The following is an 18971-nucleotide window of genomic DNA, read 5'->3' as shown; positions in this document are numbered from 1 at the left end:
GATAACCATCCATCTTGCTTACAAGCAGAGGTCCAGCAGTAACTTGTGTCGTTCATTTAAAACGATACTGTATTACAGAATTTATGTCCCTTACTTTATAGAAATAAAGTAGAAACTAAAAACTACAAATATTTCTGATTATAAAATAAAAACTAGCAAACTACATACCTTTGCATTCCCCTACAATACTATCAGCCTCTTCTGGCAGATCTGTTATTTTCATATTAACAAACAGAGATAAAATTTCAAGTCCTTTGTCATGTGCTAATCCACTCTCCACAGGAACTTCATATTTATTGCCTGGAGATTTAAACAAAATAAAATAAAAACTTGGTAAGAATTATCTGAAGTATTTAAATTAGCTTGTGTGGTGCAAAAGGTTAGAGGACTTCCAAAACAAAACTTTAAACAAGGTACGTGCTTGGAGACTTGACTCCTCCTTCTCTCTATGTATACTGAAGCACATTTGTACCAAGAATGGTAGGAAAAGGAGCAGAAACTGCATTTAGCAAAACCAAACTGACATTTAATAATACTCAAATAATATTCAAAATAACTGCTACAATATAATTATTAGGCTATAGTTTAGTATTCAGGCCACCTCCTTCCCCACTCAAAGTTAGTAGTTAAAACATACTAAGGAAACATGGTGGAGCTTGGCAGCTTAGGTAAAACATCACTGACTGTACAGATTTTGCAAGTGTGTTTGTCATACCATAGATATTTATGAAACTGTAAAGTTGAAGTTCCCATTCCAAAGAGTGAACATTGTAGAAACCCAAATCTAAGACAACACAGAGGGGAGGATGGTCAACAATTTCACAAAATAGAGGAGGATTCTCAAGTGTCAAAGAAATAAAGGGAATGCACTTGGCAAACATTAACTATCAGGTTGTTACATGCTTAAGGGAGGGGACAAAAGGCAGCACACCTAAGACAACTGGTAAATTTGAAAGGCAAGAACTGAAGGTCAGTTTTCTTAGTAATAAACATGTTTACACTTTAAAAATAAACCTAAAACTGTACTGCTCTTTCTTGTGGCACATAAATAGCAATGCACATCAGAGAGAGTAAGAAAAACAAATAGAGGGAAATTATATATAAATTTGTATAGATTTGAACGAAAATGCATCCAAGAATTTTAAGAGTTCTAGTGAATAAAACCTCAGAACCACAATACTAAACCTAAATATACTGAGAGTACGAGAAATATTCCACCGTTTAGGGAAGGAGGAAATTAAGTTCAGCACCCGTCCTTAAGAAGTTGAGGACGGAAGAATGAGGTTACTGGCCAATCTGACCAACATTAATATTCAGGCAAAATCTGAGCACGAGTTCAATATATGAACATTTGCAAGCAGTATGCAATTACACCTCTACTTCAATATAACAGGGTCCTCAGGAGACAAAAAAATCTCACTGTGTTATAGGTGAGACTGCATTATATCGAACTTGTTTTGGCAATCTAACCCCATTCCTTATTCCCTGACCACCTCCTCCAGAGACTCCTGTCCCTAATCACCCCCAGGATCCCCCACCCAATCTCCCTGCTCCCTGTCCCCTGACTGCTCCAACCCCTATCCACACCCCCTGCCCCCCAACAGGCACTCACCGGCAGCAGCGGAAAGTGGAGCAACGTGGCCCCAGCCCACTCTACTCCACCACCTCCCAGCCACAGCACTCTGCTTCCTGCTGCCAGTGAGTACAAGGGGCATCCTTTCCCCAACCTCCCCACACTCACTGGCAGTGGGAAGCGGAGCGCCGTGGCTGGGAGGTGGGGGAGTAAAATGGGCTGGAGCCAGGCTGCTCCACTTCCCACTACTGGTGAGTGCAGGTAGGTTGGGGAAAGGACACTCCACGCATTCACCTGTGGCGGGAAGCAGAGCAGCGCAGCCCCTTCCCACTCTGCTTTCCTTGCCCTGGCCCCATGTTCCTAGGGGAGGGGGTTGGGGAAAGGTCCCACACTCACCTGCAGTGGGAAGTGGAGCGCTGCGTCTGGGAGCAGGCGGAGTGGAGCGGGCTGAGGCTAGGGCCGGGCTGCTCTGCTTCCGCCACTGCTGGTGAGTGCAGGGGGCGGAAATCCCTTCCCCCAAGCCCCCTCCCCCGTGTGACATGGCTGGGGTTGGGGTGACGGAAGCAGAGCGGGCTGCTCCCGGCCCCCCAGCTAACCCCCTGGGCCACTCTGCGACTGCAGGGCCCCCAAAACCCTCTGCCCCTTATCTAACCCCTCGGCCCCGCCTGGCACCCTTAACACGCTGCTCAGAGCAGTGTGTCAGAGCTTTACTGCATTGTATGTGAACCCGTGTTATATCGGGATAGAGGTGTACATGATGTCTCTATTAACGGGTGATGCCAAAACTTCAAAAGTAATTAGTAAATAACAAAAATATATTCAATACAGAACTGTGTTGTGGGCAAGAATTTCAAAAGCAACTAATAATTTTGGGTGCTCAATCTGAGACACTTCAAGGGGTGTGGATTTTCAAAAGTGCTAAAAACTGACTCTCTGAAAGCAACTGTCTCAAACTGCGCACCCACAAACAAAGGCAACAACGTAACTAGCAACTTTTTGAAATCTTGGCCCATATTGTTACCTGGTTGATATTTATGGTTTTTCATATTTATTATTATTAACATGAAAAAATAATCACTTGCAGAATGACCTCCAAGTGGAGAATACCATCAAGTGGGATTTCAAAAAGTCACTTGGGACTTTGTTAATATTTTCATTCATTTGTCTTTTTTAAGATTTTTAACTATGATCAAGTATTCCAACTCCAACAGAACAGACTAGTGACAAACTGATATGGAGAAATCAGAAAGAGTAGATTCCAGGCAACAATATCAGATTCAATATATGAATCCATACATCAATTAGTACTTTGTGCACCTTTGGTGAATATTCCCATAAACATTTTCCAAGTGCATGTGAGCAAAATCTAGAAAAAAAACACTATTTACAGCTACATTCTTACATGAAGGCAAGGCCCACTGAAGAAAACACATAACCAGTTTGGTGTTCTCGGTGTCAACATAAAATATCATTGTCACAGGCTCAATTTTCCAATCACCGAGCCAAAAGGGGCTAGGAGCAATCAGGAGCTGCCTGTGCAGCCCATGAAAAAGGCAGAAGGAAGTGACTTATACGCTGTCCTCGTTCCTTTTTCCAATAACCCCTTTAAGTTGGCCAAAGGATTAGTATTTGTCCCCTCCATTAGGAATTACATCATGCCTTCAAACTGTATAAACGGTTTGAAAAACATAAGGGTCTTGGAGGGCAGGAAGTAGGAAGGGTAGGATTCTAAAAGGCTTTTCTATTTCGCACACAAGACAACAGAATCTACTTCAGAGGCTGTTATATGGTTTCGTGGCCTTTGTTAACAGCACATAGAATTTTCTATGTATATACTTATGGAATTGGAGTGTGGCAGACAGCGGCTCTACCTTGTGTCCCTTAGATCCCCTATTACTTCAGCCACCTGCACCTGAGAGAGGTAGAGCATATCTGAGGAATCATTTTTATAACTGAGGTGAAGGAGAAGAAAGCAGTATCTTTTCAACACGAACGTAAACATTTAAGGTCAGAATTCATTAGTTTTAAAAACACACATATATAATATCAAGACATAGGCAAGGAAGAAAACAATCCTTACCAGTCACTGAGTCTGTCACACTCCTATCCCTACTAGTAATAAGAACTTGACACTGATTATCAAAAGCTTTTAATACCCAGGAATCCCAAATGTCATCCAGAACCATGAGACACCTAAAACAACAAGGAAAAAAAAAGTCGGGGTCAACTGATGACTTTTCAAATAAATACTCTGGAAAGTTATTTCATTATTAAAATGCTGTCTTTAAGGGGCATTAAACACTGCAATTCAGGGAAAAATTGTATGTTTTGAAGCAAAATATCTTAGAAAATAATTAAAAGATTTTGCCATTCATGGCTTTGTCAATAGGGAAAACATACATCTTTGCTTGTAATTTATGGCTGCATGTATTTGTCACAGCAGAAATATTAGGCAAGCATTTTGAGATTTCTCTTTTTAGTATCTTTCAGGATAGATAAATAAATATGTTTGTTGACCAAGCTTGTGACACCTTACAGTCCACTCAACAGCATTTCTCTATTTGTATAGGTATGTTTGTGAAGTGTAACTTTTGAACACTGCATCCAATCAATTCCAAAATTTCAGAGAACGTCCTAAGCATCAATGGCCAGCACTCATTCATTTTGGAGAAAATCAGAATACTGAAAAAAGGGACACTGGAGGACATATTGAGCCCCACATGATTTGATTAGCACAGCTACAAATTCAAGCACCTCTGCAATTTTCTATAGATCAAATCAAACAAAACACAAAAGGTTGATGACACCCATTAAGGCTTAATGTTCAAGTATAACATTACCCCAGCCCATAGACAAATAACTGTTCTCAGAGCTCGGAGCCACTTAACAGCTGTGGGGCAGTGCTCAGGCAGCAGAGAGAGGAAAGGAAGCTTCAACTTCCTTCCTACCTCTTGATATTCTGCCTCCATAAAGTCTGCTCCATGGCAATCCAGAGGGAAGAAAGGTACTTTTGGGGTGCGGGGCAGGAGTGGAGGGAAGGAGACAAACAATCCCTGTCACAGCAGGAAAGAAAAAGATCCCTTAGTGAAGCAAGAATGTGAACCCTGCTATAAAGGAAACAGGGACACACAACACCATGGAGGGCAATTGTGTGATCCTGATATAGGGGAAAGGAGGCACACAGAACCCTCACCAAGGGAGAGGCTGGGGAATCCTGGTGATGAGAGGGTGGCACACTGGGAGCCTGTGGGGTGGAATGGAAGAAGCCCCAATGAATGCAATAAGGTCAGCCTCCAGAAACTACAAAGCATATGTCTCCTAGTCGGAATGAAAACTAATAAGAAATATCCTACCATTTGTAAGATAAATAAAGAAGTTGCACAGAATGGCTAACTGCATTTGGCCTCCCATAGGACTAAGTATAAACTTTTTTTTAGGAGAAACAAGTTTCCAGCTGGCTTCACATGTTGCAAAAACTTTTTGATTTTTTTTTAGTCTTGAAAAAAGTTACCTAGAAATAACCCTGCCTCAAGGTTTTGGTATGAGGCGACCATTCTCTTTTTAAATGAACAACATTTTCCAGGGACTATATATTAAAGTATTTCTGCAGCAGGGCTATGCAATGCAAATAGACATCTCAGACTAATGAAAAATAGCCTTGCCCACACTCTGCACCACCACAGAAAGGGAACCTTATTTGTCAAAGATGGTTGCCAAAAAACATGGTCCCTTTTCCTTAAAGGGCCATTGCCTCAGAGCAAAGAGCCCCGAGCAGACGAACCAGGAGATGAAAAGGAGCCTCAGTTACCTGCATTATGACCAGGGCCATCCCTACCCATACGTAAAGTATGCAGCTGCATAGGGCACCAGGAAATTTGGGACACCAAATTCCCTGGTGCCCTAAGCAGTTGTGTGCTGCTCCAGCCTCTGCTCTGCCTCTTCCCCATGGCCCCTGCCCCAGCCCCGCCTCTTCCCAACCCTGCTCCACCCCAGCCCCACCCCTACTCCCCTGAGGACTGCAGCATGGCCAGGCCTGCACTCACCAGTGGCGGGAAGTGCAGCAACCTGGCCCCAGCTGCACCACTGGTGAGTGCTGGAGGGCAGTTCCCCCCTGGCCTCCCCATGCCAGCTCCGCCACTCCCATGGAGGCCTGCCCCAACCTCCTCCCCACAGGGGGGCTGCATAGGGCCCCAGAATAGCTAGGGATGGCCCTGATTATGAGCACTGTAGAATAAAACAAAGATATCCAGATGAATTGCATTACACTGTTTAATTTTATTACTCATTCTTTTTGGAAATTTTCAAAAAGCACTCAGAATTGGCCTAACTGTTCCCACTGAAATCAAATGGAATTTTACAACTGACCTCAACTGAAGCAGATTTAAGCCAGTAGCAAGCACTTATGAGAACCCACCACATATATACAAATGCATACATGCTATAGCTGAGATTTTCAAAGCTGCCAAGAGGCTTTAGATCCCAAATTTTTATTTTTAATGCAAACCAGACATCCAAACACCTTAGATTACTTTGAAAATTTCAGTCTATGCAATTACAATAAATAAAAGATTTACATTAGGACACTCAATCTCAGGAGGGATAAAGGAGGAATGATCCTTGGGTACTGTCACAGACATGACTGAGTAACATGAAAAGTGTCATACATCATACATGTAACTGGTGGCTCATATGTCTGTATACTCCAACACTTCAGATGTAGTTCAAAGTTTTCCAAAATTTTTGGAGCTGGTGAAACCCCCCTTCAACACTAAAAAAAAAAGTTTCCTCATCGCCTCCATCAAAACTCTAATCCTAATCATATTTAGGAGAAATGTTATGACTATAACCATGTCAGAACTAACTCTGAAATTTAAAAAAAAACTTCAATAAGTAGTGAGGTACAGAGTGTTAAAATATAATCACAAACCCTATGATGAATGATGATGTCTTGTTAAGAAAAATATTCCCAGATACTCATTGGGAAAACACAGTCCAGTTTCACTTTTGATTGAAGGCAATTGGAATGCTTTATTTTCATCACCAAAGAGAAAACTGACAGATAAAAATGGAGGAGTTAGACTTGAAAATCTTCACAACTAATGCACGATCCTCTTTCAGAGGTAGCTGAACTCTGAATTCCTCGCTACAGAAAGTCAGTTGTAGCATCAAGTCCTAGGTGAGGTCTGTCAATTTGTCTTTAAAAGGCTTTGTTAGTGCTCTCAGATCAACAGCCCCTTGAATAAACGGGTTGGTGATGACTCTCTCTCTTCCATGGACAATCAGGAAATAGTTTCACTGGTGGGTCTGAAGTTCCCCGAGATGCTGATTTATAAATTCCTGGTGGATACCAACTGCATCCTTGTTTCAGACCTCATTGAGGGACTATGAGGAAACAACTCCAAACTCCCTCTTTGTGCTCAGGAAAACCAATATCCAAGGCAACCTATGCCACAAGTATGGCAAGTATGGCAAGTATGGCATGTGGATCTAAAGTATCAAAGTGTATACATTTAAATGCAAGTCTTATGGGCAAACGTCCCTTCCATATCCCAAGCACAATCCAGGAAGGAACCTATGGCATGTGTGCCGAAGGTGGCACGCTAACCAATATCCAAGTTTTCTGGGGAATATATCTATCCTGTCATGCATGAACTGAATATTCAAATTCTGCTGCTAGTGAGAAAAAATGAGTTTAAGTGACCAAAGATTTCAGAAAGGCAGGTTAAGTGTGCCACTAAAGTTGATTATGGAATATGTCAACAAGGGGAGATTGCTCATCTTTCATAAAAATCTGCACTTCTCTTATTTGAAAGAATCAAGATAGCACTTCACATTTTAAACCTCTCTCACTTCAACAAGGAGGAGGAGTTGCTGTCATCACAAAGTAAAAAAAAAGAAAAAAAGTCAAGAATTCACGGAATGACCCTTACACCAAAGCTCATTACTATAGAAGCTTCATGGAGGACTACACATCAATGTTCAGGCATTTTCTTGGAAACAAAAATCTGGCAACATATGAAACAGTGTGTGTGAACAGCCCTCTATTTTTCTGCCTGACACCATCAACAGAGCTTGCAATATTACTACTCCAACTAAATATATAAGTGTCTGACTGCTTCCTCAAAGTTCATTTTTAGATACCTCTCCTGTAGAGCAGTGCTTGTTCTGGCACTGCTCTACAGAACTGCAAGTCTTCAGTACAATCAGAAACATATCTCAAACATGTTAGAAGCTCTGCAGCACCAGAGGTATTAGTTGACATTTCAAGTCAATTGCTGATTTGTCACTTTTCCTGAAGTTTGAAAGTAGTTGGGCTGTTGGATATACTCAGCCATATCATTACTATGACATAAAATTATTATTATTTGAATAAAGTACTACTTTCACTTTAAGAACCTTTTAAGAACCAACAACTTTTGAAACCAAGTCTATTGCTTAGAGAAGAATAAGATTTTCTGCAATGATATGCGCCTTACATTGTTGGGTGACACATGCAAGACATCTGAAGGGAATTTCTTGATGGAACAATTAAATCTTATTGACTTCTCCTCTGGTTTATCTTTCAGTGACAGATATTTGGTTTCTGAATATCACCACCACTTCAAAGACTACACATTCTTAGCAGCCAATACTTCAGATCTGACCACAAGCTATGGTTTCAAGTCAACTAGTGAGAAACCATATGTAGTATTTCTATGTTTTCTTTTTGCCTTCTGAACCATCATTGGAATAACCTATCACTGTCTTTTTCACAAAAGATTCATCTTCACAAAAGGACTCCTCTTCCCACGTCATCCCACAGCCAGAACTAATCTCCAACATAGACTGAACAACGAAAGCAACATGGTTGGGTAAGGCTTAGAACTGCCCTGGGGTGTTATGAACAATCACAAACACTGTGTCTGGTGTTCCTAATGACACGTTTTATCATAGTCTGTGTGCATAGGTACTTCATGGTGTACATGTTTAATGGGAAGTATACTGTTCTGCATAAAGTCCACCACAGAGTTACATGTTTAACATGATTTTAACAGCAGAATTTTCATATTTACACACATATTAACATCCAGGACAAGTCTACACTGAAACATTGGCAAGAGTTCTCACTTTACAACAGTAAGTTGATCTAAAAAGAATATACTACTACATAGTGTACATTATAAATCCTTTTACATTTTTGTGTATGTAATTTCAGTTTTTGCATGCCTTCATGAACCCACCACACACAGTCTGGGAAATCCTGATATAGGGACTTTCATTTGAGAATCATAACATGTTTCAGAGTAACCCAACTTCTTGACAATCTTTCCAGTTTTGCCTTACATAACATTTCCTCACAATCTACAGCATTACCTCCAAGGCTATTCGAAGGCTAGGCTGGAAAGAATTTAAAGTGTGACAATGGTGTTACCTCATTTTACAAGTTTTGAAGACAAGTCACAAAAAGCAACTTGACCAAGATCATGGTTTTTTTATATATAGCCTAATTCCACCGACACACCTTTTATCCCACTAAAAGTACCTGGGGTATTTGCGCAGCATCAGCAGACGAAGGCGGTCTTTAGCCTCCTCAATATTAAGTGGTGGCCTTTGTGAAAGAGAGAAGTCCTGGTCTAGTCTACTACAAAGATTTTGGAGTTTCATTAGGAGCCCCGCCTTGTCTTGTTTTCCAATAGAAATCCAATGTATTCCTCCTGGGAAGCAATCTAAGTAAGATGGTGCAAAGTTAAAATTCATATTTTTAGTTAACATGTATTTTCTATGAGTGAGAAATACAAGCAAAATTATGTCAATAAATTACTTTATATATAGCTAAGATGGGAATAAATTTTAGACTCTGATAAGCAGCTGTCAAACTAGATAAACATATTTTGAAATGTGAATAAAATACGTCCATAATTCTAAATCCAAATACATTTGTACATCACCAAAGTAAGAGTGAATTGCTTATGTCCTTATTTAAAATACTATCCGGGACGGAAAGTTACTCTGGGGACCTTTTTCCATGGATTACAGCAATATCCAATGATCCTAGAGTAATCAGATGATGATCAGAGGTACAAATACTGGATGAGATTTTTTAGAAATGCCCAAATCATTTAGAAGCCTGAATCCTATTTACCTGCAATGGGACTTAGGCTCTATAATAATTTATGAAAATTTGGTATGCGCATAAAAAATAGGCATCTGTACCTTCCAAGAGATGGTGATCCCGTAGTGCTTCTGCTGTTAAAACAGACTTCCCACAACCTGCCATTCCATAAACAGTAACCCAACCTGGTTCACTTCTTAAGTTGTACAGTTTCTGTTGAATTGCTTTTACCAGCTTTGGACGAGTAACAAATACAACTGGTCTTTGTGGTACTCCACCTTCACAGAGGACAGTCCTCACTGAAATGTAAAAAAAAAAAAAATATATATATACACAAACAGAAATAATTTCTAAGTGATTTTCCCCCAGCTCTTTAAAAAAAAACAACAAAAAACTTACCACCGTACACAATAAATAAATAAACCAACCCAAAACTCCCCCCTCCCCGCATCATAAAAAGTACTGGATCACCAGTTGCTGAAATCCATTGCTTGTCCCCAGAACAGTGGAAAGGTTACAAAACAGGCATCAGCTTCTTCTCTCACTACTATGCCAATGACTACATTTCTACTGTGAGCTAGAGGACTGGTCCCTTGGGGTAAAGGGTGAGACACCCTTCGTTACACATTTTTAGACTTAGACAATCAATAAAGCTGCAGTAAGGCTGATGACACATTTGATCAAATGCAATAAGAATGCTTGTGCCACTAAACTGCTCAGAAACCACCACCTCTTTTCACATCAGTCACAGAACACAAGTACTGCAGACAAGATATTTATGTCAATTTAGGAATGCATTTAGGATAATCTGAAGTCTATAATTAAAAGAAATCCACTTCTGGTAGATAAGAAATTTGAACCAATTTTTTTGTATGGCCCAAGTATTAAACAAACATAAAAGAAAGTTTTGTGGGTGGGAAATAAGCTTCCAAGAAGAACGAGATTTTCAGAGTTTTACTTCCACACTCAGATTCAGCTTCTCTAAAACACGCTGACAGGAAAGGCCTTCCTCCTGACTACCACTTCATAGTCAAGTATTTGGATTTAAATGGAAATGTGGGACATGTAGGCCTTCATTTAAATAATAATAAACAGTACATTTTTTAAAATACAGTTACTGGACATGAAACTGTACCAATTTCAGATAAAACCACTCTCTCCCCATCCCATGTGCCAGATGAAATATGGAAACATTGGCTAGCGCCATACCAGATCAAACTGTCTCAGGAAGCAGTACTTGAAGCAATATACTTACTCATTTTATAGTAATTAAACTAGGATTTTTCATAGATTCATAGATTCTAGGACTGGAAGGGACCTCGAAAGGTCATCGAGTCCAGTCCCCTGCCCTCATGGCAGGACCAAATACTGTCTTATCAGGGATGGTCTAGACATTTATCTAACCTACTCTTAAATATCTCCAGAGATGGAGATTCCACAACCTCCCTAGGCAATTTATTCCAGCGTTTAACCACCCTGACAGTTAGGGAATTTTTTCCTAATGTCCAACCTAAACCTCCCTTGCTGCAGTTTAAGCCCATTGCTTCTTGTTCTATCCTTAGAGGCTAAGGTGAACAAGTTTTCTCCCTCCTCCTGATGACACCCTTTTAGATACCTGAAAACTGCTATCATGTCCCCTCTCAGTCTTCTCTTTTCCAAACTAAACAAACCCAATTCTTTCAGCCTTCCTTCATAGGTCATGTTCTCAAGACCTTTAATCATTCTTGTTGCTCTTCTCTGGACCCTCTCCAATTTCTCCACATCTTTCTTGAAATGTGGTGCCCAGAACTGGACACAATACTCCAGTTGAGGCCTAACCAGCGCAGAGTAGAGCGGAAGAATGACTTCTCGTGTCTTGTTTACAACACATCTGTTAATGCATCCCAGAATCACGTTTGCTTTTTTTGCAACAGTATCACACTGTTGACTCATATTTAGCTTGTGGTCCACTATGACCCCTAGATCTCTTTCTGCCATACTCCTTCCTAGACAGTCTCTTCCCATTCTGTATGTGTGAAACTGATTGTTCCTTCCTAAGTGGAGCACTTTGCATTTGTCTTTATTGAACTTCATCCGGTTTACCTCAGACCATTTCTCCAATTTGTCCAGATCATTTTGAATTATGATCCTGTCCTCCAAAGCAGTTGCAATCCCTCCCAGTTTGGTATCCTCTGCAAACTTAATAAGCGTACTTTCTATGCCAATATCTAAGTCGTTGATGAAGATATTGAACTGAGCCAGTCCCAAAACAGACCCCTCCGGAACCCCTCTAGTTATACCTTTCCAGCAGGATTGGGAACCTTTAATAACTACTCTTCTTTATCTTCAAGAATAGAGAATGCAAGCATTATACTGACCATACGAAGTAACTCCATCCATAGACTTATTTCCATTACAAGAGGATATAATAGGGATCCCATCCTGAAGAAGAGCGGCCAGGTCTTTGTACCCTTCATGAAGCAGTGCGTTATAGAAGGATATGTATGAGTAATTATCTTTTGCAAGAATAATTTTTATTAGCATAGCAGCTCGTTCTTTCTGTGTAGTCTAACAGAAACAAACAAAAAAATTTTTTATATACAATCACAAAAATTGGGAGATATATTAGGTCATCTAGTTCTAACACTTGGCTAGTTAAGGACAGTGCTTCTTATTGCCAGGAACACTAGCTGCTATTACAGGTCAGATAATGGACCTGCATTAAGACTTTAACTCAGCAACGAATTCAAACACACACCTAAATTTAAGGTATGTAAATAGTCCCACATCAAGTTTAGGTACCTTGCTGAATCATGGCCTAAGACAGAGGTGGGCAAACTACCGCCTGCGGGCCACATCCGGCCTGCGGGACTATCCTGTCAGCCGCCAAGCTCCTGGGCCAGGAGACTAGCCCTGGCCCCTCCCCCACTTTTCCCTCTCCCCTGTGCCCTCAGCTCACTCCGCCACCGGCGCAATGATCTGGATGGCGGAGTTGTGAGCTCCTGTGGCAGCGCAGCTGCAGAGCCCGGCTTGACCCGGTCTCTGTGCTGTGTGGTGAAGGCAGCAGTGTGGCCTGGCTCCAGCCAGGCGGCGTGCCTGTAGCGCCGCCAGCCACTGGTGCTCCAGGCAACGTGGTAAGGGGGCGGGGGGGTTGATAGAGAGCAGGGGATTTCGGGGTGGTGGTGTGGATAGGGGTCAGGGAGGTTGGGGGGGAGGGAAACAGGTTGAATGGGGGCAGGGGTCCTGGAGGGGGCATTCACGAAGGAGGTGGGGGTTGGATGGGGCAGCAGGGGGCAATCAGGGAACAGGAAGAAGGGGTGGTTGGATGGGGCAGGGGTTCCAGTGGGGGCTCGTCAGGTACGAGAGGTGGGGTTGGATGGGGCGGCAAGGGTCCAGGGGCGATCAGGGGACAAGGAGTGGGTGTGTGTGGATGGGGCAGAGGTCCCAGGCGCGGGGGGGGGGTGTCAGGGAACAGGGGGGTTGGATGGGGCAGGAGGAGGGCAGATAGGAGGTGGGGGCCAGGCCATGACTCCCTCCCCTAACCGGCTCTCCATACAATTTACTAAACCTGATGTGGCCCTCAGGCCAAAAAGTTTGCCCATCTCTGGCCTAAGATGTCAGAGAACTATTCAAACGAGTATTCTAAAACATGTTGAGCAATCTGGGAATAGGAAAGTGATTAAGAAGATTTGTATTTTACCTGTGCTTTTACTTTCTCCTCCTCCTGTAATGTTAGTACTTCATCAGCAATCATATGATCCATAATGTAAGAGGTCTTGATGTCTCTTACCAATGCTTCATGATTCAGAAGCAAATGATTTCGAGATTTCACATCCATTTTTCTTCAGTGGAGAAAAAGTTTGCACGGGAACATGAGCTAGTCAAGAAATTAATCAATTTCAAAATATATTTCCTTTTATAGAATGTAACTTAAGAAAAGTGGCAACAGTATTCCCAACATTAACTTCAGTTGAAATATAGCTGATCTTCAGTTAGTTTCATGTTACGAATTACTTCTTACTAGAAAGTACACAAGCAACCAACATTTCACCCTACTACTGGTGTTTCTTGAGAACACTATATAAAGATTTTCATATTATCCTCTCTCCAAGATGCTCAGATGCTTATGTCCAGATGGGCTGATGACTGTAACAGATTAAGGAAACACAGGGAAAAATCCCACCTCCTGCTTCTATCCATTCCCAACCACCCAACTCCTACCTAACTTCTAACTTATCCCCACTCCATTTCCCCATCAATCCTGTCTCCTGCTCCTATCCTCCCCATTCTCTTCCAATGCCTGCCTCTTACACACACCCTGCTCCTACTGATGCCCCCCAACCTCCTATCTGACCCTTCTGGTTTCTGCTCCAACTCCTCCACCCACCATTGCATCTGAGTCAGGCTGCTTCCTCTTCCACTCCATGCTAGCTGTGTGCCAGCAAAAGGCATCTTCTCTCCCATGCTCTCAGTCTCCCTGTTCTCAGTTCCTGTGCCTGGTACCATAGCAGAAGGAGAAATTGCTAACAAAGTCTCGTTCAGCTCTTGCAAACCCAGAATAGAGCATGCTCAATAGGTGCTCTACAGGGATGGTGCATGAGCAGTCAAGTTGCAGACATGAGTTGTGTGGGATGGAGTATGCTCAGTGCAGATGGAATCTTCTGAGAATTTAGCTGCCAAATTCTACCAAGCCTCTCCTAAGCATGTACAAACTGAGACTTTTCGAAGATTTATGATTTGGACAAATTTTCACAGGAAAGGCAAAAGGCACAACCCTGACAGCAGGACAGGGCAAGTCCCTCCACTGCCCCGGTCAAAATTCAAGTCCCTTCTCCAAAGCATGGAGGTGTTTGAGCTTCTTTAAATAAATTTCAGTGATTTTGTTCTTTTAACATCAGCAAACAACATACTTTCCCTAATCGCATTTTCAGGAACCAAAAAATCAGCCTTAGGCAGACACCCAGTATGGAAAATTTCAGCCCAAATGTTTGGCAAAGTTAAAGCGCCCAAAACAAAAGATTCTCCTAGGAATAGGGAGTTAAAGAAACCCCTGCACCCAAACCAAACCTCACTGCAGGATCAAGGTATAAGTTACTCTAAAGTGGGAGAGATGGGGACGAAGGCAAAGATCAAACTAATCGGTTGAGAGAATGCATTATATTAATGGTGTCTGTTCCCAATCTCTTCCCAGGAAGAGGAGAAAGTGCTCCCTGCTTCTCTGGGGGCACCCCTTGGGGTGCAGAGTGGCAACAGCTACCCCTCAGGTCAGGTCACGCCAATGGGCACCGCCATCGGCACCGCAGACAATGGTGAAGTGCGGCATCTCGGGGCTGCAGGACCCACGGCAGCTCTTCCTGCCCCAGGCACCTCCCTCTGGATTGGATGGATCACTGCCAGGCCACCACGCCCACCGGGCGAGAGATGTGCTCCACAACCCAGCCAGTTGTGTGCGTTCAAATCCAGTCCGTGCTGACACTTGGAGCAGAAGCGCTCAGGCTGGCTGCTGAGAAAGTGAGTCACTTTCACTTCCTTGGCATGCAGCCAGCCCGAGCAGCTCCTGCACCACACCCAGCCCTGCATGGGGTGGGAAGAGGTCTGGAGAGAAACACACACGTTATGATGGGCAGCAAAAGGATACCGCCAGAGCCACCCAGCCCACCTCACCACGGTGGGGAGAAAGTAACACTCAGGTGAGTTCCCCCACCCCTTCCCAGAAACCTCAGCAATCAGTACCCTCCCTCAGAATGCACTGTCATGCTGGTGTCCTGTCCCATCGGTGGTGCCCCAAATTTAGTAGTGGCCTACACAGCAACGTATGCCGCATATGCCGAAGGATGGCCCTGTGCTTGAGATGGCAGCTGGGAAGGGACATGTGATTCCTCTCATAGCTGCCCTTTGCTTCCCAGTCAGAATCTATTATTCTGCAGGGAAACAAAGAAATCTGCCCATGCACAGTGGCACAGAATTCCCCCAGGAGTATATATGGAGTTTCTTAAACCTTCCTCTGAAACATCTGGTTCTGGACACTGTCAGAGGCAGCAGCACTGAAGTAAATTCATCACTGGTCTACTCAGGTCTGACAAATTCTGTTGCTACAGGCTCCCCCTACATTAACACAACGTACCACCCTTTGGTTTTCAATACTACATAAATGTGTTTAAAATAAATCATGAAATCTCTTAAATCAAAGTTCGGGCCTAAACTACTTATTTTAAATTAAAAAATAATATTAAACAATAATTTAATTTAATTTAATTAAGTAAATAGTAATATATGTTCTAAGTCTCCTTAAGGAGATAGATCTCCTTTCAAATACTTAGATCTCCCTATTATGCCAGCTTTTAGGGAAGAAATCAGGCACGTACTAAACAGAATACACAACTGTCCAATAAAGACAAAATAGTTCCTATTTATTCTGATGTATAATAAATACACTGAAGTAATACAAAAACCCAACCAGCATTTTCTTGCAAGTGATTACCACCTCAAGGGTTAATTACATATACATGAAGCAGAACTCCAACTAAAATAAAACTCAGACTGAAAAAAAATATCCAGGCAAGAAAAACTGTCTCCAAAATATAAAGAGAATTCAAATGCATATCCAGACAGGCACTAACGATTCATGTGAGATAATTTACAAAGACGACAACAACTGCTATGCAATCTCCATATAACAGTGGGACCACTTCAGCTTCAAAGGTGCCTATCAATAGCATCCTCCAGCCCCAAAAGAACAAAGGCGACTTCCCAGGCACAGTTCGGCAACACCCCCACCCTAGCCCAGCACCTGCCAGGTGCCCCTACCTCATCGAACTCCAGGGGCGTTTGGCCGCTGCAGAAGCTTCGCCCGGCTGGCTTCGGCAACGGAGAGGGTCTCACGCCTCCTACAGGCAAGTCGTGGAAATACGAAACTTAACGCGGCCGCACAACTTTCCCCGGGGGTCGCTCCCTTCCGCCGGGCCCCGCGACTCACAGGTCCCTGGGCGCCCGGCGAGTGTCAACGGGGTCCCTGATCGCCAGGCTAAGGCACCAACGGAAAAATGAAGCTCGTCGGCTCACTTCATCCCGCCCCCCCACCCGCCCCATAAACACTCACAGCCAGAGCGGCAAGTGGGGGAGGCCAAGCCCGCTGCATCCTCGCAGCCCACCCCGCCCGTGCCCCTCCCCAGGCCCCGGGGTAGTTGCGGGCGGGCGCGCGCTTACCTGGCCGGCAGCCCCTGCGACGCGCGGAGAGGGTCTCGGGGAGGCCGGCGCCGGCTCAAAACAACAGGTTCGGACGCCGGATGGGGCACGGGTAGGCACGGCGCCGCCAGCCCGGGGAGAGGCGCCCCGGAACCAGCGGCCACTTCCTCCTTCAGAGGGGGCGGAAGGCCGGGACTGAAGAACAGCCGGCAGCCCGCTAGGCGCCTCCCAATCCCCAGCAATGGGTGGCCGCGGCACAAAGCAACAGACTCCACCCCCATCCCTAGCCGCCGGGGGCTCGCGCTGGCTAGACGCGCCCAGAGCGCGAGCGGCGGGCACGCGCCTGACGTGGCGCGCCCGAGGCTGCGGGGAGCAGCAACCGCCGCCAGGGGCGCGTGCCCAGGGCTGAAGTTTGTTTGAGCCGGACTGTCCTGCGCCGCGCCCAGCCTCCCCGAGCTAGAGGTAACGGGGATCAGGGAAGTCGGGGTGCAGCGGAAGGGAGCTGTGGGAGCGCGGGGACGGGTCCGGGGGCACTGGGCGGTGAGGGCGCTCGAAGGGAGAGTGATGGGGTGGGGAGCGGGGTGGCTTTGTGGGGTGCCCGCAGTGGGGCTGGGGGGAGCTGGGGAAGGAGCGATGGGCGATCCCGGGGGTGAGGGGAGGGTGCTGGGGGGCGGCGGGGCCGTTGGTGACTGCGGGGCACCTTTCAGCAGAAGAGGCTCAGCCCAATGAATGGCTCGTTTCCCCGCGGCATTCCCGTGAGCCCGTTGCTCTCCTTGAAGCTGAGGGGTTGTTTTTGTCTTAAAAGATTTTGTCACTTTTCACTTTCCTTCCGAAATTCGGTTTGGTTTGAAATTTCTTGTTCTCTGCCCAAAGCAACTTTTTACACGTTTAAAGAAAATCGGTTCTGACATTTTTGTGCTGTGAGAGGGGATTTTTTTTGTTTTCTTCATGCTTCACAGGGACACTTCTTTGCATTTTTGTAACTCACAAACATTTATTTTAAGCTTCATATTTCTAATGGACTTAGTCCTTAAGAAGTACCAAATGAAGTAAATAAATATCTGAATAGCTGTACAATGGTTAGGTTTATTCATGGTTATGGACCGGATTTATGGATATGGATTTATGTGTGAGCTTGGCTAACTCAGGTGGTAGCGCATCAGACATTTAATCTGAGAGTTCAGGATTTAACTCCCTGGTCAAATAAAAAAGGAGCCTTTCCTCATGTGGTAGCCCCCAAGAACTAAAGAAAACATCTCTTCAGGATGCTATTTGATATTACTTGGGGCAAGGATAGTTTAGTGGTTTGTGCATTGGCCTGCTAAAGCCAGGCTTGTGAGTTCAGTCCTTAAGGGGGCCACTCAGGGATCTGGGGCAAAATCAGTACTTGGTCCTGCCAGCAAAGACCTGGGGCTGGAGTCAGGGGGGGATGAAATTTTCCCCTAAAAAATAATTCTAACTCAAATTCTATGATTGATGAGAGTCAGTTCTAAGTCATTTACTGAGGTTTTTCTAGATTCAAAAGTGGACTGTTTTAATACTTCATGATCGTGAGAGTCTAGACATGAGTTTTGTTGCATTGGAAAGTGGAGATTGTCAGCTTCCTGCCTAAACCCAACAGGACTTGCCTTTAGCCTCCAAAAATATCTGAGATATTGGACTTGAAAAAGGTGACTTATTTCTAAACCAGCTTTTAAAATAAACAGTCACACAAAAGGAAATGAAGAATTAAACTCTCATCTGCTAGTAGCTTCTACAGTACTAATAATTTCTCACTGGAAAAAGAAAAATAGTCCAGTTCTAGGGGAATGCCTCAAAAATACAGGAGTTTATTATGGAAATATTAATGCACCAGTTACATACCCAGCAAAATGGAGAACAAATAGATATTTGATTACCATTTATTTGATACTCAAAATACATCCACCTGCAGAAAAAAATGTGCACCCCTGTCCACTTTTTTTGACTGGTCTGTTAAATGTGTAATTCACTCAGTTTGATAAGATCATTAGAAACAATAAGCCATAGCTGTGATGCTGCTCATTTTGTAATATGGTAAAGTGTCACACCCTGTTAAGTAGAGACATAACTATGTATGCACAGAATTTCCTTTCCTCCCTACCCCCACAGAAATGGGCTGCA

At 43.8% G+C, this 18971-nt stretch overlaps 1 protein-coding gene across 1 annotated transcript in view; it reads right to left on the bottom strand.

The window, feature by feature from the left end:
- The window catches only part of APAF1 (apoptotic peptidase activating factor 1), a 78101-nt gene extending 60982 nt beyond the window's left edge, over positions 1-17119 (bottom strand). Inside the window, 7 exon segments of the mRNA XM_032788561.2 lie at positions 169-300; positions 3654-3766; positions 9096-9279; positions 9767-9964; positions 12023-12212; positions 13345-13521; positions 16851-17119. Of these exon segments, the coding sequence (XP_032644452.1) occupies positions 169-300; positions 3654-3766; positions 9096-9279; positions 9767-9964; positions 12023-12212; positions 13345-13482 (955 nt within the window). The 5' untranslated portion in view covers positions 13483-13521; positions 16851-17119.
- Positions 17120-18971: the final 1852 nt, after the last annotated feature.

The sequence above is a fragment of the Chelonoidis abingdonii genome, chromosome 1, assembly GCF_003597395.2.
Source record: "Chelonoidis abingdonii isolate Lonesome George chromosome 1, CheloAbing_2.0, whole genome shotgun sequence".
Taxonomy (NCBI): domain Eukaryota; kingdom Metazoa; phylum Chordata; order Testudines; family Testudinidae; genus Chelonoidis; species Chelonoidis abingdonii.
This window is presented reverse-complemented; position numbering and strand designations above follow the sequence as displayed.